Source organism: Hyperolius riggenbachi, chromosome 5, assembly GCF_040937935.1.
Source record: "Hyperolius riggenbachi isolate aHypRig1 chromosome 5, aHypRig1.pri, whole genome shotgun sequence".
Lineage (NCBI taxonomy): Eukaryota > Metazoa > Chordata > Amphibia > Anura > Hyperoliidae > Hyperolius > Hyperolius riggenbachi.
Window position 1 is genome coordinate 25291917 of NC_090650.1, and position 18897 is coordinate 25310813.

At 48.9% G+C, this 18897-nt stretch overlaps 2 protein-coding genes across 3 annotated transcripts in view; one reads left to right on the forward strand and one right to left on the reverse strand.

The window, feature by feature from the left end:
- Window positions 1–1879: 1879 nt before the first annotated feature.
- Window positions 1880–11352, reverse strand: ANAPC15 (anaphase promoting complex subunit 15). The gene is made up of 5 exons (XM_068235201.1): window positions 11244–11352; window positions 8749–8871; window positions 6363–6422; window positions 4066–4200; window positions 1880–2295 (listed from the first exon to the last, which is right to left on the reverse strand). Exons 2-5 carry the CDS (start codon window positions 8866–8868, stop codon window positions 2248–2250), a joined length of 363 nt encoding a protein of 120 aa, XP_068091302.1. The 5' UTR covers window positions 8869–8871; window positions 11244–11352; the 3' UTR covers window positions 1880–2247.
- Window positions 11353–11568: 216 nt separating this feature from the next.
- The window catches only part of CCM2 (CCM2 scaffold protein), a 50837-nt gene continuing 43508 nt past the window's right edge, over window positions 11569–18897 (forward strand). The window contains exons 1-2 of one of the 2 annotated variants that reach the window (XM_068235199.1): window positions 11569–11737; window positions 15194–15470. In XM_068235199.1, coding sequence (XP_068091300.1) covers window positions 15441–15470 — 30 coding nt within the window. In that variant the 5' untranslated portion in view covers window positions 11569–11737; window positions 15194–15440. The remainder of the gene's footprint in view (window positions 11738–15193; window positions 15471–18897) is intronic. The other variant, XM_068235200.1, reaches the window with a different exon arrangement.

An 18897-nucleotide genomic window follows, 5' to 3' on the forward strand; every position in this document is an offset into this window, starting at 1 on the left:
ACATTACCGCTGCAGGGGGCTGATAGATGCCCAAGGTAAGTGTCTGGTTTCCTCCTCAGAAACCCCTAACAGAACTCCTTTAAAGGATACCACAACTGACATGTGGCATAATGAGATAGACATGGTTATATACAGTGCCTAGCACACAAATAACTATGCTGTGTTCCTTTTTTTCCTTTCTCTGCCTGAAAGAGGTAAATATCAGGTATGTAAGTGGCTGACTCAGACAGGAAGTGACTACAGTGTGACCTTCACTGATAAGAAATTCCAACTATAAAACACTTTCCTAGAAGAAAATGGCTTCTGAGAGCAAGAAAGAGATAAAAAAAAAAGGGGGAATTTCTTATCAGTGAAGGTCACACTGTAGTCACTTCCTGTCTGAGTCAGCCACTTACATACCTGATATTTACCTCTTTCAGGCAGAGAAAGAAAAAAAGGAACACAGTATAGTTATTTGTGTGCTAGGCACTGTACATACCCATGTCTATCTCATTATGCCACATGTCAGTTGTGGTATCCTTTAACCTGCTGGGCGGTCTGGACGAGCTCAGCTCGTCCAGTACCGCTGGAGCCTGCCGCTCAGGCCCTGCTGGGCCGATTTGGCTCAAATAAAAAGCAGCACACGCAGCCGGCACTTTGCCAGCCGCGTGTGCTGCCTGATTGCCGCCGCTCTGCGGCGATCCGCCGCGAGCAGCGGCGAAAGAGGGTCCCCCCAGCCGCCTGAGCCCAGCGCAGCCAGAACAAAAAGTTCCGGCCAGCGCTAAGGGCTGGATCGGAGGCGGCTGACGTCAGGACGTCGGCTGATGTCACTCCGCTCGTCGCTATGGCGACGATGTAAGCAAAACAAGGAAGGCTGCTCATTGCGGCCTTCCTTGTTTATTCTGGGCGCCGGAGGCGATCGGAAGAACGCCTCCGGAGCGCCCTCTAGTGGGCTTTCATGCAGCCAACTTTCAGTTGGCTGCATGAAATAGTTTTTTTTTTATTTAAAAAAAACCCTCCCGCAGCCTCCCTGGCGATCTTAATAGAACGCCAGGCAGGTTAAGGCGAAGCCAATTAACTTATCTGTATCAGCTTTTAATTGTAACACTGATGATGGATTAAAGAGAACCCGAGGTGGGTTTGAAGAATATTATCTGCATACAGAGGCTGGATCTGCCTATATAGCCCAGCCTCTGTTGCTATCCCAAACCCCCCCCTAAGGTCCCCCTGCACTCTGCAATCCCTCATAAATTACAGCCACGCTGCTGACAAACAGCTTGTCAGAGCTGGCTGTGTTTATCTCTATAGTATCAGTCTGCTGCTCTCCCCACCTCCTGCAGAACTCCAGTCCCCGCCTGCATCCCTTCCCTCCCTGCTGATTGGAGGGAAGGGACGGGGGCAGGGACTGGAGCTATGCAGGAGGCGGGGGAGCAGCTGAGACTGACACTACAGATGTAAACACAGCCTCACAGCACGGCTGTGATTTATGAGGGATTGCAGAGTACAGGGTGACCTTAGGGGGGTTTGGGACAGCAACAGAGGCTGGGCTGTATAGGCAGATCCAGCCTCTGTATGCAGATAACATTCTTTAAACACACCTCGGGTTCGCTTTAAAGATTCAAGAATAAAGATTTTCTACTTCACCCTACCATTTGGTGCAGCGGGATTTCCTTGGTTATTCATAACTTATCTGTATGTTTTTGGGGTATGGGAGGAAACCGGAGCACACTGGGGAAACCCACACAGACACAGGGAGAACCTGCAAACTCCATGCAGATAGTGCTCTAACTGGTATTCAAACTGGGAACCCAGCGCTACAAGGCGAGAGCACTATCCACTACGCCACCGTGCTAATGATTAAATGTTTGCTCCATGTTGGGTATTGAGCAGAAAATGTAAATCAAAACAAAAATAACTTTATTTGCTGTGTAACAGAGCAGGCACAGATCATATAATGATACAGACACACAGAAACGCACAATATGACACGAGTTTCATGACTTAGTTACTGGCTGTGGTCACACGCAGGGCAGGCGCCAGTATGCAGCCAGACTCATGGTATAAAATATTTACAAGAAGCTCGCCTCTCATTTTCACAGAAAACAGAGTAACACCTCCTCGTCCAGATGGCACACACCAGCCATGGAGCAAGTCACAAGCAGGTCACGGGCGGATGTCACGCAGTACTTTTACGGTCACGTTAATAAATTAGTAGCAGCGGCCAATCAGCAGGTGTGGGAGGGGAAGATCGCACAGTCGGGGGTGTGGTCAGATCATCCACTGGTCCTGGTCCTGTTCAGCTCCTTCCATGTCAGCCTAAAATAACAAAAACAAGAATAAAAACAGGCTGAATTGGACTGATTTTATAGAGAACTAGAGGCGTAGGAATACAACAGAATCTTTAGCCAAGAAGAGGGATCTTCCAGGAGGCTTCGCACCAGGGCCGGACCTACCATGAAGCCATCCGAGTCATGCGATTCAGGCAGTAAAATCTAGGGGGCGGAGTTTAGACATACAGTTTGGGCCACCTGGCACCTGCCTCCTCTCCACTCTCCTGCCCACCTTCCTGGCACACACACTACCGTCCTCATCTACGCATTCCAGAATCCCCATTCAACCGGTGTAACCTGCCTCCCTTCCCTATGACATAAGCAGGTGAGGTGTCGATATATACCTCTTATTAGGCATGCTACAGGAAATGTGCGTGGTGAAGCATGAAACGACAAGGGACCAAGTGGCCTCAAGGGGGCTGGAGGAAGCCCCAGGTGAGTATAAAACCTGAGACTTCTTTCATCTAGGGTGCATATTAAGCATCAGAAATACTTCTTATAATCTATATATTGCTGTCTATTGGTATGTAGCCTGTCTCTGATTACACATGCAGATACTCTCTCCTTGACCCCTACGTTATCTTTTTTTTTTATATATATATATATTTAGTAGCATGAAAAATATGTGCGCTTTGCATTAAGCCTTCATTGTAGTGCGGCGTTCAATAATTTACATAGTAGGAAGTTTTAACTGAGATTAGACAATGGGATTCTAAAGTCTCGTACACACGCATGACTAAAGTCAGCTTAGGCGGACTATAATGACCGACTCAGCCAATAATCAGGCATGTACAGAGGCTCCCGACCCTGCAAGCAATCTGCAAGCGATCTGCCTGGTGGATCAACTCACCCCCAGCGACGGCCGATTCTTTTGTGCACGCTGCTCCCCCGCGTGACGTCACGCCTGCGCCACTCTGTCATCCCTCTGCCCCTCCACATAGCAACAGAGCACTCATCAGGGTCTGTGCGGCCCGGCCCAGCGGGATCAAATCCTGATCCCAGACGGGCGACATCCAAAGGATGGATCCTGAGAGGGGTTCTGTGCTGTTTTTTTAAAAAACAAAAAGTGTCATTTACCTGGGGCTTCTACCGGCCCCTGCAGATATCCTGTCCTGCGGCATCACCGAAGAATCCTCCTCCGTTCCCTGCCGCGGGTCACTGTCCAATTATTTGTCTAACTAGACGAATGTTACTGCGGATGCAAAGCCACGCATGTCCTCGCTCCCGCCTCCGGGAGCTTACTGCGCAGTACCAAGTTTTCTTGTACTGCGCAGTAAGCTCCCGAAGGCGGAAGCGAGGACGCACGTTGCAGCTTTGTTTTTAAAAAACATTGGAGAACCCCTTGAAGGACTATAGATACAATTGTCTTTTCACCACTTTAGTCTCACTTGAGTTTGCCTTCCGTTTTATAAGATGAGGCTTTTGGATTAAAATGCTTTACAGTAGAATCTGGTTAGACTAGACTTAGTGCACACCATGTGCCTGTATCAATATACAATGAATAACAAACCATCATATAGTAAAACTTCTAATACCTGCACTGGGAGATTGATTGCTCACATGAAAATACTTTAGTTTTTTAGTCCTGGTAAATGGGAAGAAAGGGGAAATTCTATATTCTGGTAGCAAGTGGCCCATCAATCTAGCTTGGATCCTGAACTCACAGCCATTGCACAAGGAATTGGCTTGAGGTCATCGTTTGCAAGTTAAACAGGTCAATTGGAAGTATTCAGAATTTGTATTATCCCTGACGTACCTCGATCTCTCCATCATCTGGAGACTCATTGTAGTCATTCATCTCATCCATGTCCTGCATGTCCTCGTCATCCTCAGAGTCTTCCTCACTGTCCTCGTCATCTTCATCATCCTCTTCCTCCTCCTCATCGTAAGGCTGAGGGCAGACAAGGGGCGGAGTTACAGGAGGCGGAGGCCAGGCAGAAAAGTTCACTTCTAAACTTCCCAAAGTGCTAGAATTTTTCTTATGGAAAAGCTTCCCCCCCCCCCCCCTACCACACACACACTATTCTACCGCAGCACCTATCATTATTACGGCAAAGATCGCAGGTCAAGGGTATGGTAAGGGCATGGTAAGGGGAGAAAAAAAAAAAAAAAAAAAACACACCACATGCCCATCCTGATCATGGGATGATGCCCTTGGGATAACTGTTGCACTGTGGTTAGCCACAATTTCTGCCCAATTACAGGTTTTTATCAAATCTAACATCTACGTGGACAAAAATAATTGTGTAGCGTATGGGTACCTTTAGTGTACATGAAACTTTCACATAAACGCGGGTCAGAAGGGGTAACACTGGGGACAGAAGGGGACAATAATTGGCAGAGAACATCTACAAGACGCTCCTGGACCATGGACACATCAGGTGTAGTTCATTTCTTTGCCTGGTTTTTGCCCTCTAGACTTAGGGGTGTCTTATAGTCCGGGGTGTCTTATACGCCAAAAATATGGTACTTAAAAAACAGCTGTCAAACTTTAGCTGAAGAAAATCAAGCTTTGTCCAGCCCAAATTGGAAACTGACCCCCCCTCCTATCACATTTTCCTTCACCCTCCTGGTGGTATGATTGCTTCCTGATTTTAGGGTCGAAAAGCGGTGCTATTTTTTCATGTGCCTTTAGACCCTAAAAGCAAAAAAAAAATAAATACCACAAGAGAGCTTGGAGCAGCCCAGCACTTCCTGACCTCCCCGGGCCCCTATTCTCCCTCCGTCCTCCAGGTGGTGCTGCAACCCTATAGTGAGATTGCCGGTTGTCATGACGACAGTTAGCGATCTCACCAAGGGGATGCAGAGCTCCCGTGGACAGGAAGAGGAATGGCCGCCAGCATCTGGATCGCCTGGGAGGGGAGTGAAATCGCCCGCTGCGTGCAATGTTCTGCATGGACCTCCCAGCGGATACCACGAGTGTAGCTCAGGGGTTACCGCTAGGGAGGTTAAAGTAAACCTGAGGGGGCGGGGGGAGGGATTATAATAATAATAATAATAAAAAAAATATATTATACATACCAGGTGCTTCCTCCCGCTCCAGACTGATCGCTCCCATGCCTCTATCATCCACTGCCTGCAGCCTCCACAAATTGCCCCAGAAAGTCCTTCAGTCCAGGGCATACTGCCCAGGTGCAGGCGGGCTGTGCGCGCTCCCCTGTCCCGCTCCCGTAGCGTTCTGTGCTTGCACAGACTGGACGACTTACCAGGGCCAGTTGCGGAGGCTGCAGGCAACATAGGACGGCGTGAAGGAGCGATCAGGCCGGAGGAAGTCCCAGGTGTGTACACAGGTTTTATATCCCCCCCCCCCCCATACACTATAAAGAGTGCCTAAGGTAAAAATGACAGAGTCTGTCATTTGAAAAAAAAAAAAAAAAAAGAAGTTGCCACCAAGCTTCGGCGGTCTCTGGAGACATGGCTGTGACAGCACTGCCAAGAAGGTGGGGGAAGGCTGACTTGGGATTTTTACCTTAGGTACTCTTCAAAGTGGTCATATAATGAAAGGGAGACCAGGTTGTTAAGTAAATAAATTTGGCAGTGTCAATATCCCTCTGACTTCAGTTGTCCTTCTGCACTGATTGGATCATCAGCAATTAGCCCCAGAAAGCCCTCCTGTGCCGACTGGCCCAGACTAAAGGATTTACCAGGGGTAAATGCAGAGGATCCAGGCAGCACAGAAGGATGGCGAGGGAGGGCTCAGTCTGGAGGAAACCACAGGTATGTAATTTCTTCCTTTTACTCCATCTCAGGTACCCTTTGAAAAGGACCTTAAGAGATGGGAATAGAGACCTTGGAAGTTAGGATGTAGAGGCCACAGTACTTCCCAAGAGATACAGAAACGCATTAGGGGGTATAATTACTCAGTAGAAATAAGCTGAAAATATTCCCAACATGAAACTGCCCTGACCAGAAGTGGAAGATGTGATAGCAAATCAAAGCCACTGGCAGACCATCAATAAGCTTTCATCCTTACACAACCACTCTGGGCAGTCTGACGTTCCAATCACAGGAGGCACAGTGGGCTATCCTACCTCAGAGGCGGGGCTATCTTACCTCAGAGGCTGGTTTTCCAATGGGCACCAGATTGTTGTCTTTCTCAGCTATACTCTGGAGCTGCGGAGGGGAGAATAGCAGCGTCAGTGGACAGTGCAATGCTGATGGCACAATGACCTCTATTCCCAATGAGTTACTGCATGTGGTAATTACGTGTCGAAAGATTACCGAAAGTATGACCATGGCCACATACACAATGTTTTCCACCTGAAGTTGGTGGAAAAAGTGCAGTAAAAAAAAAAAAAAAAAAAAAAAAAAAAGTTTCATCCTTATTTACAGATTTATTTTTTATTTTTAACCACCTGTAAGTACCTGGCTGTTTTAGGTGAAGAAATGACCGCTGTTGGTAATTTTTCCTTAACCCATTCAGGTTCCGTCGTTTTCACGTGAGAAATGTTCACCTCCCATTCATTAGCCTATAACTTTATCACTACTTATCACAATGCACTGATCTATCTCTTGTTTTTTCCGCCACCAATTAGGCTTTCTTTGGGGGATACATTTTGCTAAGAGCCACTTTACTGTACATGCATTTTAACAGGAAGAATAAGAAAAAACGGAAAAAATTCATTATTTCTCAGTTTTCAGCCATTATAGTTTTAAAATAATACATGCCTCCATAATTAAAACTCACGTATTGTATTTGCCCATATGTCCCGGTTATAACACTATTAAAATTATGTCCCTATCACAATGTATGGCGACAATATTTTATTTGGAAATAAAGGTGCATTTTTTCCATTTTGCATCTACCACTATTAACAAGTTTAAAATAAAAAAAATATAGAAATATTTCATCTTTACATTGATATTTAAAAAGTTTAGACCCTTAGGTAAATATTTACATTTTTTTTTTTTTATTGTAATGGTTTTTTTTTTTTTTATTGTAAACATTTTATTTGGGTAGTTTTGGGAGGGTGGGAGGTAAACAATAGATTTATAATGTAAATGTGTGTTAATTTAAAATTTTTTTTTTTTTTTTTACAGGTGTAGTATTACTTTTTGGCCACAAGATGGCGGCCATGAGTTTGTTTACATGACGTCACTCTAAGCGTAACACACGCTTAGAGTGACTCATCGCAGAGGGAACGGCCAGAAAAGGCGCAGCTTCTGAGAGAAGCTGTCGCTTTTTCATCGGGGGAGAGGAATCAATGATCGGGCACCGTAGCCCGATTCACTGATTGCCTGGCTACCGAATCCGCGGCCGGGAGTGCGTGTGCACGCGCGCGATCGGCCGCGGGAGCGCGCATGGTTCCTGAACGTAGAAACTACGTCCAGGAACCAAAATAGGTTAAAAGGATAACTGAAGAGGTGAGAGGTACATGGAGGCTGCCATATTTGTTTCCTTTTAAACAATACCAGTTGCCTGGCAGCCCTGCTGAGCTACGTAGCTGCAGTAGTGTCTCCATCACACAAGAAACATGCATGCAGCTAATCCAGTCAGATCTGACAATAATGTCTGAAACACCCGATATGCTGCATGCTTGTTCAGGGTCTATGGCTAAAAGTATCAGAAGCAGAGGATCAGAAGGATAGCCAGGAAACAGATATTGCTGAAAGAGACACTGAAGTCTCTTTTTTTTTTACCTTAATTTATTATCCAGTCAGCATCAGCATTAAAGAGACTCTGAAGCGAGAATAAATCTCGCTTCAGTGCTTATATTCAGCAGGGGCATGTGTGCCCCTGCTAAAACGCCGCAATCCCGCGGCTAAACGGGGGTCCCTTACCCCCCAACCCCCCCCTGCAAAATCAACGACCAACTTGGTCGTAGATTTTGCTGCTGTTGAGGCAGGGCTAACGGCTGCAGCCCTGCCTCTCAGCGCCGTCTATCAGAGGCGCATCGCCGCCTCTCCCCCGCCCCTCTCAGCGAAGGAAGACTGAGAGGGGCGGGGGAGAGGCGGAGATACGCGCGTGAGACAGGGCTGCGGCCATTAGCCATGCCTCAATGCGGAAGTGATCCCTCGCTGCACGGAGGGGATTTGGGAGGTAAGGGACCCCCGTTTAGCCGCAGGAATGCGGCGTTTTAGCAGGGGCACGTGTGCCCCTGCTGAATATAAGCACTGAAGCGAGATTTATTCTCGCTTCAGCGTCTCTTTAAATCCTAAGCAGATTCGCCACATCCCAGCGGCAAAACGACTGATTTTTGGCTTAGAAATAAGTCTGTACAAAAATCATCCGACTCCTCAGTTTAGGAAACCACGATTCCGACTCCTGGTACCCAAAAATTGCTCGGTGTCTCTTTAAAAGGAAATAAATATGTCAGCCTCCAAATACCTCTTACTTCAGTTGTCCTTTAAAAATGTCTGTACTGCACATGTATTGTGAACGGAGGCTGTTGCGGGTGATAGATGAGCTCTGGAGATGCTGCAATGGCCTCTGACTCACCCACGCCTGGTGCTGCTGCTCCTGTTGCTGCAGCTCGTTCTCATCCACGCATGGCCTGTCCAGGTTAAACCACAGAGAGTCGGTGACTTGCGGGAAGAGCGAAGGGAAAAGGGTGGACATGATCTAAAAGAAGGACAGAGTGTGCAGATAATTGGAAGCAGAAGTCCTATCAACAGATTGTCAATAAGATACCAGACATTTCAGCCAGCATGCAAATGTATTGCAGCTTTGATTTGGTCAAATTCAAATTGTCAAGAAGTGCCTCTGATTGGCTCAGTTCCAAGACGCATTAAATTTACATGCAAAAATGGAAATATTACCTAGCTGACCATCCCTAACGTAAAAAAAATAAAAAAATAAATAAATCAAGAGAACCCGGGTCAACAGTGTTAAAGAGTACCTAACCGAAAAATGACAGAGCCTGTCATGACAGGACAGATTTGGGGGGGGGGGGGGGGGGGTGCAGGTGATCGCTTCCTCAGAGAAAAGTCCCTGGCGACTTTCTTTCATAAATTGCCACCGAGGCAGTGGCAAGCCATCTGCATTGCCACAGCCAGTCCCCAGCTAGGCAGCTGCTGACTATTGGTGGCTGTGGAGCTGGGGGCAGGCCGCGGTTTCCGAATAGATTCGGCAGTCTCTGGAAACGTGGCTGTACTGCCTAAGAGGAGAGGGGAGCAGAGCTTCACCTGTCACCGAAGAGGACAGGTCAGGACAGGTATTGAAACCCGCAATCCTTCTACGTTCCTAATTAAGACAGAGCCAGTCACTGACAGGCTCTGATTTTTAGCTTTCTTAGCTTAGGTGCTCTATATTGTCCTTGTCATGGAGGCCAGGGCAAGGCTCTCCAGCATTAGAGGTGGAGATTCCAAAGTGCCCCCACCCCCCTTCTTTAGATAGCCAGCTGTGCCTACCAGTGTTAAGTAGCCTCCCCCTAGTATAGATAGCCAGCCTCCCCCCACCCCCCAGTAGTATAGGTAGCCAGATGTGCACCCACTGGGCTCTGCACCTAGAGGCTAGCGCTTCCCCAGCCTCTGCCTCAACTCAGCTAAGATGGGGGCAGCCATCTTGCTCTCTGCAAATTTTGAATATTATAATGCCTGCATCTGACACTCTTGTTCTGATTCGAAACGGTCACGTTAGTTACAAGCTTTCAATGTTCATCTGAAATCATACAAATACTGCTATGTCCCTGGACTGGAGCAAAGGGCATCAGTAAAGGCTTGCCACTGTTCTCTGTTCTGAGCAGTCTTGGTCCATGATATTCTGGTCTTGTTTAGGCCTCTTGCACACTGCAAGCGATTCAGATTCCGCTTTTTAATCAGTTTTTACATCCGATTCAGATTCCGATTTGCAGTTTGCTCCCTGCACACTGCAAATCTGAATCGGATGTAAAAACTGATTAAAAAGCGGAATCTGAATCTGAATTGCTTGCAGTGTGCAAGAGGCCTCAAAGGGAACCTTTAGCAAGAGGTATATGGAGGATGTCATATACTTACCTTTTAAAGAAAACCTGTACTGAAAAAAGTTCCCCTGGTGGGTACTCACCTCAGTAGGGGAAAGCCTCTGGACCCTATTAAGGCTTCCCCCGTCCTCCTGTGTGCCACAGCGATCTCGCTGCAGCCCACGGAGCGCACAGGCGACAATTGTCACGCTGTGCAATATTAACCTTTTCTGGCTCCAGTGGGGGCGCCGTTGCGGTTCTTCCCACAGAGATAGGCAAAAATCGCCCATCTCCGTCGGGTCCGCTCTACTGCGCAGGAGACTTGCGCCTGCGCAGTAGAGCGGCCCGACGGAGATCGGCTATTTTTGCCTACCTCCGTGGGAAGAGTGGATACTGCGCCTGCACTGGAGCCAAAAGGTAAATATTTACACCACCACAGCTCCGGGAGGATTTTCGCCACCACCATGGGACCGAGGAGGACGGGGAAAGCCTCAATAGGATCCAGAGGCTTCCCCCACCCGAGGTGAGTACCCCCCAGGGGAGGTTTTTTTCATTACAGATTTTCTTTAAACAATTCCAATTGCCAGGCTGCCCTGCTGGTCCTCTGCCTCTACTACTTTCAGCCACAGACCCTGAACAAGCATGCAGCAGATCAGGCGTTTCTAACATTATTGTCAGATCTGACAAGATTAGCTGCATGCATGTTTCTGGTGTTATTCAGACACTACTGCAACCAAATAGACCAGCAGGGCTGCCAGGCAACTGGTATTTGTTTAAAGGGAAATAACTATGTCAACCTCCATATACCTCTCACTTCAGTTGTCCTTTAAATATAATGAAAGATCCATCTTGTGATTAATAGTAATCCGTGCAATCCTCAGGATTGGGAGAGAGCTGTGGGGAGCTGTGTGGAGGGCAGATGAAGAGGACCTGTCATGCCTACTCCACGGGTCCTTCCATGGTCACCTCGTTCATTATCCACAGAGGGTCGCACAATAACTCACAGCTCCTCAGTAGCAGCGGGTCTGCGGTGTTACGCTTCTAGTATACTCACCGGTCTCCTCTCCTCAGTTGCCTGCAGCAAGATGGCGGCTGTAACGGTGTATCAGTCCCCGCCCTTTAGCAGGACAAAATCATAGAGCGCATAGGAGCTAGAGCGGCCAGGCGATGGGTGACGTCACTCGCCGCTTACCCGCCTTCTCTCGATTTCAAACGCTGAACGACCGCCCTCACAATAAGGCCACGCCTTCTTACAGTCATATTCAAAGGCAACGCCCAAAACAGATGTCAAAACGTAGTAGCTCCACCCTATAGAACAGAGGCCCCGCCCACAATGATTTCCATTCACACAAGCCTCGCCTACCATAGAGGCGCACCGGGAGGCCCCGCCCATCATGGGTCTCAGTCATGGAGACCTCGCCCACCAGGGTTGTCACGCTGGGAGGCCCAGAGCAGGGCATGCTGGGAAGTCTACACCCAACATGGCAGCTGAGAAGAGAGAAGGCGGCTGGTCGGGTCTGACAGAGGGGTGGAGAGACTGCCAGAGGGGTGAGGGAGCAGCTGTGTCATCTATAATATCCTTCCCCCAGCATCACCTGTGTGTCCCACTAATATCCTTCCCCCAGCATCACCTGTGTGTCCCACTAATATCCTTCCTCCAGCATCACCTGTGTGTCCCACTAATATCCTTCCCCCAGCATCACCTGTGTGTCCCACTAATATCCTTCCCCCAGCATCACCTGTGTGTCCCACTAATATCCTTCCCCCAGCACCACCTGTGTGTGTTTCCCACTAATATCCTTCCCCCAGCACCACCTGTGTGTGTGTCCCACTAATATCCTTCCCCCAGCACCACCTGTGTGTGTCTCCCACTAATATCCTTCCCCCAGCATCACCTGTGTGTCCCACTAATATCCTTCCCCCAGCATCACCTGTGTGTCCCACTAATATCCTTCCCCCAGCATCACCTGTGTGTTCCACTAATATCCTTCCCCCAGCATCACCTGTGTGTCCCACTAATATCCTTCCCCCAGCATCACCTGTGTGTCCCACTAATATCCTTCCCCCAGCATCACCTGTGTGTCCTACTAATATCCTTCCCCCAGCATCACCTGTGTGTCCCACTAATATCCTTCCCCCAGCATCACCTGTGTGTGTCTCCCACTAATATCCTTCCCCCAGCATCACCTGTGTGTCTCCCACTAATATCCTTCCCCCAGCATCACCTGTGTGTGTCTCCCACTAATATCCTTCCCCCAGCATCACCTGTGTGTGTCTCCCACTAATATCCTTCCCCCAGCATCACCTGTGTGTGCTCCACTAATATCCTTCCCCCAGCATCACCTGTGTTTGCTCCACTGATATCCTTCCCCAGCATCACCTGTGTGTCCCACTAATATCCTTCCCCCAGCATCACCTGTGTGTCCCACTAATATCCTTCCCCCAGCATCACCTGTGTGTGCCCCCACTAATATCCTTCCCCAGCATCACCTGTGTGTCCCACTAATATCCTTCCCCCAGCATCACCTGTGTGTGCCCCCCACTAATATCCTTCCCCAGCATCACCTGTGTGTCCCACTAATATCCTTCCTCCAGCATCACCTGTGTGTCACACTAATATCCTTCCCCCAGCATCACCTGTGTGTCCCACTAATATCCTTCCTCCAGCATCACCTGTGTGTCACACTAATATCCTTCCCCCAGCATCACCTGTGTGTCCCACTAATATCCTTCCCCCAGCATCACCTGTGTGTCCCACTAATATCCTTCCCCCAGCATCACCTGTGTGTCCCACTAATATCCTTCCCCCAGCATCACCTGTGTGTCCCACTAATATCCTTCCCCCAGCACCACCTGTGTGTGTTTCCCACTAATATCCTTCCCCCAGCACCACCTGTGTGTGTCTCCCACTAATATCCTTCCCCCAGCACCACCTGTGTGTGTCTCCCACTAATATCCTTCCCCCAGCACCACCTGTGTGTGTCTCCCACTAATATCCTTCCCCCAGCATCACCTGTGTGTGCCCCCACTAATATCCTTCCCCCAGCATCACCTGTGTGTCCCACTAATATCCTTCCCCCAGCATCACCTGTGTGTCCCACTAATATCCTTCCCCCAGCATCACCTGTGTGTCCTACTAATATCCTTCCCCCAGCATCACCTGTGTGTCCCACTAATATCCTTCCCCCAGCATCACCTGTGTGTGTCTCCCACTAATATCCTTCCCCCAGCATCACCTGTGTGTGTCTCCCACTAATATCCTTCCCCCAGCATCACCTGTGTGTGTCTCCCACTAATATCCTTCCCCCAGCATCACCTGTGTGTGTCTCCCACTAATATCCTTCCCCCAGCATCACCTGTGTGTGTCTCCCACTAATATCCTTCCCCCAGCATCACCTGTGTGTGTCTCCCACTAATATCCTTCCCCCAGCATCACCTGTGTGTGTCTCCCACTAATATCCTTCCCCCAGCATCACCTGTGTGTCCCACTAATATCCTTCCCCCAGCATCACCTGTGTGTCCCACTAATATCCTTCCCCCAGCATCACCTGTGTGTCCCACTAATATCCTTCCCCCAGCACCACCTGTGTGTGTGTCCCACTAATATCCTTCCCCCAGCACCACCTGTGTGTGTCTCCCACTAATATCCTTCCCCCAGCACCACCTGTGTGTGTGTCCCACTAATATCCTTCCCCCAGCACCACCTGTGTGTGTGTCCCACTAATATCCTTCCCCCAGCACCACCTGTGTGTGTGTCCCACTAATATCCTTCCCCCAGCACCACCTGTGTGTGTGTCCCACTAATATCCTTCCCCCAGCACCACCTGTGTGTGTCTCCCACTAATATCCTTCCCCCAGCATCACCTGTGTCCCCCACTAATATCTGTCCCCTCCCAGTGCTCCACTAATATGCTTCCCCCAGCATCACCTGTGTGTGCTCCACTAATATCCCTCCCCCAGCATCACCTGTGTCCCCCCCACTAATATCTGTTCCCTCCCAGTGCTCCACTAATATCTGTTCCCTCCCAGTGCTCCACTAATATCTGTTCCCTCCCAGTGCTCCACTAATATCCTTCCCCCAGCATCACCTGTGTGTCCCACTGATATCTGTCCCCTCCCAGTGCTCCACTAATATACTTCCCCCAGCATCACCTGTGTGTTCCCCACTAATATCTGTCCCCTCCCAGTGCTCCACTAATATACTTCCCCCAGCATCACCTGTGTGTTCCCCACTAATATCTGTCCCCTCCCAGTGCTCCACTAATATGTTTCCCCCAGCATCACCTGTGTTTGTCCCCCTCATATCCGTCCCCTCCTAGTGCTCCACTAATATACTTCCTCCAGCATCACCTGTGTGTCCCCCACTAATATCTGTCCCCTCCCAGTGCTCCACTAATATGTTTCCCCCAAAATCACCTGTGTGTGTCATCCTCATATCTGTCCCCTCCCAGTGATCCACTAATATCCTTCCCTCAGCATCACCTGTGTGTGTCCCATTAATATCCCAGTGCTCCACTAATATCCTTCCCCCAGCATCACCTGTGTGTGCCCCACTAGTATCCCAGTGCTCCACTAGTGTCCTGCCACCGGCATGATCAATGTGTGACCAATATCCTTCCCACCAGCCTCATAACTGTGTGTTCTGTCAGTATCCTTTCGACATCAGCACCAAGAGTTTCCTTCCCATGTCCCTTCTCCCAGCCTCACCAGTGTGTGTCCCACCCAAATTCCTCCTCACAGCCTTACCATAGTGTGTCCCACCCAAATCCCTCCCCCCAGCCTCACCAGTGTGTGTCCCACCCAAATCCCTCCCCCCAGCCTCACCAGTGTGTGTACTTCCTGAATCCCTTCCCACAGTCTCACCAGTGTCTGTCATCATAACATTATGCAGCAGTGCGTACTTCACTAATATCTTTATTTTATACTTCTTGATATGGTTAGCTTGAAAAGTCCATCTTTGTGACAATAATAATGTTTAATCTTAAAATCGCTCATATTTTTTAGGATTTCTGTGATTCCACCAAACAAGAACCCGCTGACATCACTTCCTGTTATCTGCATCCCTTCAACTGGAGCTCCACCTACTCAAGGGTGGCATTTCATTCCCGAATACACCCCCTGTAGCTCCTGGGCTGCAGGCATGTCATTGAATCCCCCAAGACGGGCGACACCAGCACCTCCCCCCACTTCACCTGGCCCGTCGTCTGCCCCCGCCCAGATTCGCAGGAGGAGGAGACTCCGAAGGTGAGAGATGGAAGATGACAGCAAGAAGGGCAAAAAGGTAAGATGAGGATTTGATTTACTAATACCTGGGGACTGCTAGAGACTACAAATTACAATGTTAGGATATGTTGTGAAATGGACCTGAAGTGAAATGATGAGCTAAACATATAAAAATATAGTACTAGCCTTACTAAGAAATGTTCTGAAGTCCCTTTCTGTTTTCCAGTACAGCAAAAGTAAAAAAAAAAAAAACCTTGTTATCTATGCAAAAGAGCTTGTTGACAGCTTGCCGAATTCAGCCCGGTTTCCTGAAAAGAAAATAGAAGCTAAAAGCCTGTTATCTGTCAAGGAGAAGGCAAATGATAATGTTTTGCTGCAGGAAAGTTCAAAGGGTCATTACTTCTGCATCTTTTTCAGTTTTATGCTTAGTATACAAAATGCTATTTTCCGTCCGATTGACGGGAATCGAACAATTATTTCCGACATGTCCAATCGGCTTCCAATCAGTAAGGTTGACCTTTACGGAAAAATTATGAAAATAGTCATTGCTGACCTGGTACAAAAATATACTTATTGCCTGAACGAAGTATTAATCCCCTGGCTTCAGCAAAGTCAATTGCACACCTGCAACAAGCATGCATCTGTACAAGTCAGAACATCAGACATTCTGGGTTAGCAAGTCAGAAAGAGACTCTGTAACAACATTGTCAGCCTTATTTATTCTATCATATACGTTCCTATACCTGATCTAATGTGGTCTGGATTACTGCAGCCTTTTCTAGTTGCACTGTCTCTGTAATATATCTAATCTTCTTCTCTTTGTCAAGCTTTGTAGCGCCCAGGGAGGAATGGGCTGCCTCTGCTGTGATAGGGAAAAGTTATGCACGCCCTCTGCAGGCTCCGTGTGCTTTGTTTATTCCTCACAGACAGTCCCTGCTTTCTGTTTTAGCTTGTCTGTGATGCAGTTTGTGAGGTTGAGGGGGAGGGAGCTGCCTGTCACATGCTGATAAACTGTGATGAATCCCAGACTGGAGTGCAGATAGTTCATTATGTAATAAAAACTTGTAGTATACTGTAACATGATAGATCGATCGATCGATATACACGTGTGTGTGTGTCTGTGTGTGTGTGTGGTTAGCGGCCATGTTTTTTGTTTGTAAACATAAAACTGGCAATTAAAAGCTAGGATCATGGCAGAAACGGCAAAGAGGGATCTAGGAGATCACAGTGACTCAATTGGTATGTTTTTTTTTTTTTATTGTACAAATCGGACAGTACAGAACTTCTTTAATTCCAGAGGATTAGAACACATTCAGGGAAGCAGTATTTTTTTTATATTATGATTTTAAATTCAGCAATGGGACCTTGTATAATATCTCTTGTCTACTAAAAAAGCATACCTGAAGCGTGAATAAACTTTAAAACCAAGACCCCTTAGGGCCTGTACACACCGAAAAGCACTAGGGTTGCCGCGGTATACCGGTATGACGATATACCACGGTATGATTGTGCACGGTAATCGTACCGTGGACAGTCTCATTTTACCGGTTTCGGGGGCGGGGCTACTGGGGGGCGGAGCGACGTAGCTGCGGCGCACGAACAGCGGTGGTGATAAACACTCACTTGCGGCAATACTCATTTGCAGCCAAGTCCGTCCTCCATGCTGTACTGGGCTTCGTTGGTTTTTCATCACATTTCCCTGAGACAGCGCCCCCTGGGTGCTATTACAAGGAGATGATGCAAGCACAAACAGGAAGTAGAATGAAGCACAGTACACGCGTGAGGACTTGGCTGCTGACAAGTGAGTATTTGTCCCCTCTCCCTCCCTCCGGCTCTCTGTGCTGGCCACCTAATTCTAGCTACACCTATCCCTGGCTACCTATGCTGCAAGCACCTACTACTGGCTACACCTATCCCTGGCTACATATGCTGCGCTCACCTACTACTGGCTACACCTATCCCTGGCTACACCTATCCCTGGCTACCTATGCTGCGACCACCTACCACTGCCTACACCTATCCCTGGCTACCTATGCTGCGACCACCTACCCCTGGCTACACCTATCCCTGGCTACCTATGCTGCGACCACCTACCTCTGGCTACACCTATCCCTGGCTACCTATGCTGCGACCACCTACCTCTGGCTACACCTATCCCTGGCTACCTATGCTGCGACCACCTACCTCTGGCTACACCTATCCCTGGCTACCTATGCTGCGACCACCTACCTCTGGCTACACCTATCCCTGGCTACCTATGCTGCGGCCACCTACCACTGGCTACACCTATCCCTGGCTACCTATGCTGCGGCCACGTACCACTGGCTACACCTATCCCTGGCTGCCTATACTGCACCACCTACTTCTGGCTACACCTATCCCTGGCTACCTATGCTGCGCAAACCTATCCCTGGCTACACCTATCCCTGGCTACCTATGCTGCGGCCACCTACCACTGGCTACACCTATCCCTGGCTACCTCTATCCCTGGCTACCTATGCTGCGGCCACCTACCACTGGCCAGTGTTGCCAACTCATCCCTTTAATTACTGACACATATGCATTATACAGGTTTTGTGGCTAGGTAGCTGCAGTTAAGGCACTGATTATGTGCAAATAGCCCCAGATCTATATAACTTAGATGTGTCAGTAATTAAAGGGATGAGTTGGCAACACTGCCACTGGCTACACCTATCCCTGGCTACCTGTGCTGCGACCACCTACCACTGGCTACACCTATCCCTGGCTACCTATGCTGCGGCCACCTACCACTGGCTACACCTATCCCTGGCTACCTATGCTGCGGCAACCTACCACTAGCTACACCTATCCCTGGCTACCTATGCTGTGGCCACCTACCACTAGCTACACCTATCCCTGGCTACCTATACTGCGGCCACCTACACCTATCCCTGGCTACCTATGCTGCGGCCACCTATTACTGGCTACACCTATCCCTGGATACCTATGCTGCGGCCACTTACCACTGGCTACACCTATCCCTGGCTACCTATGCTGCGGCAACCTACCACTAGCTACACCTATCCCTGGCTACCTATGCTGTGGCCACCTACCACTAGCTACACCTATCCCTGGCTACCTATGCTGTGGCCACCTACACCTATCCCTGGCTACCTATGCTGCGGCCACCTATTACTGGCTACACCTATCCCTGGATACCTATGCTGCGGCCACCTACCACTAGCTACACCTATCCCTGGCTACCTATGCTGCAGCCACCTATTACTGGCTACACCTATCCCTGGATACCTATGCTGCGACCACCTACCACTGGCTACACCTATCCCCGGCTACCTATGCTGCAGCCACCTACCACTGGCTACACCTATCCCTGGCTACCTATGCTGCGGCAACCTACCACTGGCTACACCTATCCCTGGCTACCTATGCTGCGGCAACCTACCACTGGCTACACCTATCCCTGGCTACCTATGCTGCGGCCACCTACCACTAGCTACACCTAT

Bases quoted from the DNA above. Each gene is read 5' to 3' on its own strand.
- ANAPC15 (XM_068235201.1), bottom strand. From the start codon at position 8,868: ATGTCCACCCTTTTCCCTTCGCTCTTCCCGCAAGTCACCGACTCTCTG. The intron at 6,423-8,748 runs GTGAGTCAGAGG...TCCCCTCCGCAG, and splicing joins AGCAGCAGCACCAGGCGTGG to CTCCAGAGTATAGCTGAGAA. The intron at 4,201-6,362 runs GTAAGATAGCCC...GTCTGCCCTCAG, and splicing joins TTGGAAAACCAGCCTCTGAG to CCTTACGATGAGGAGGAGGA.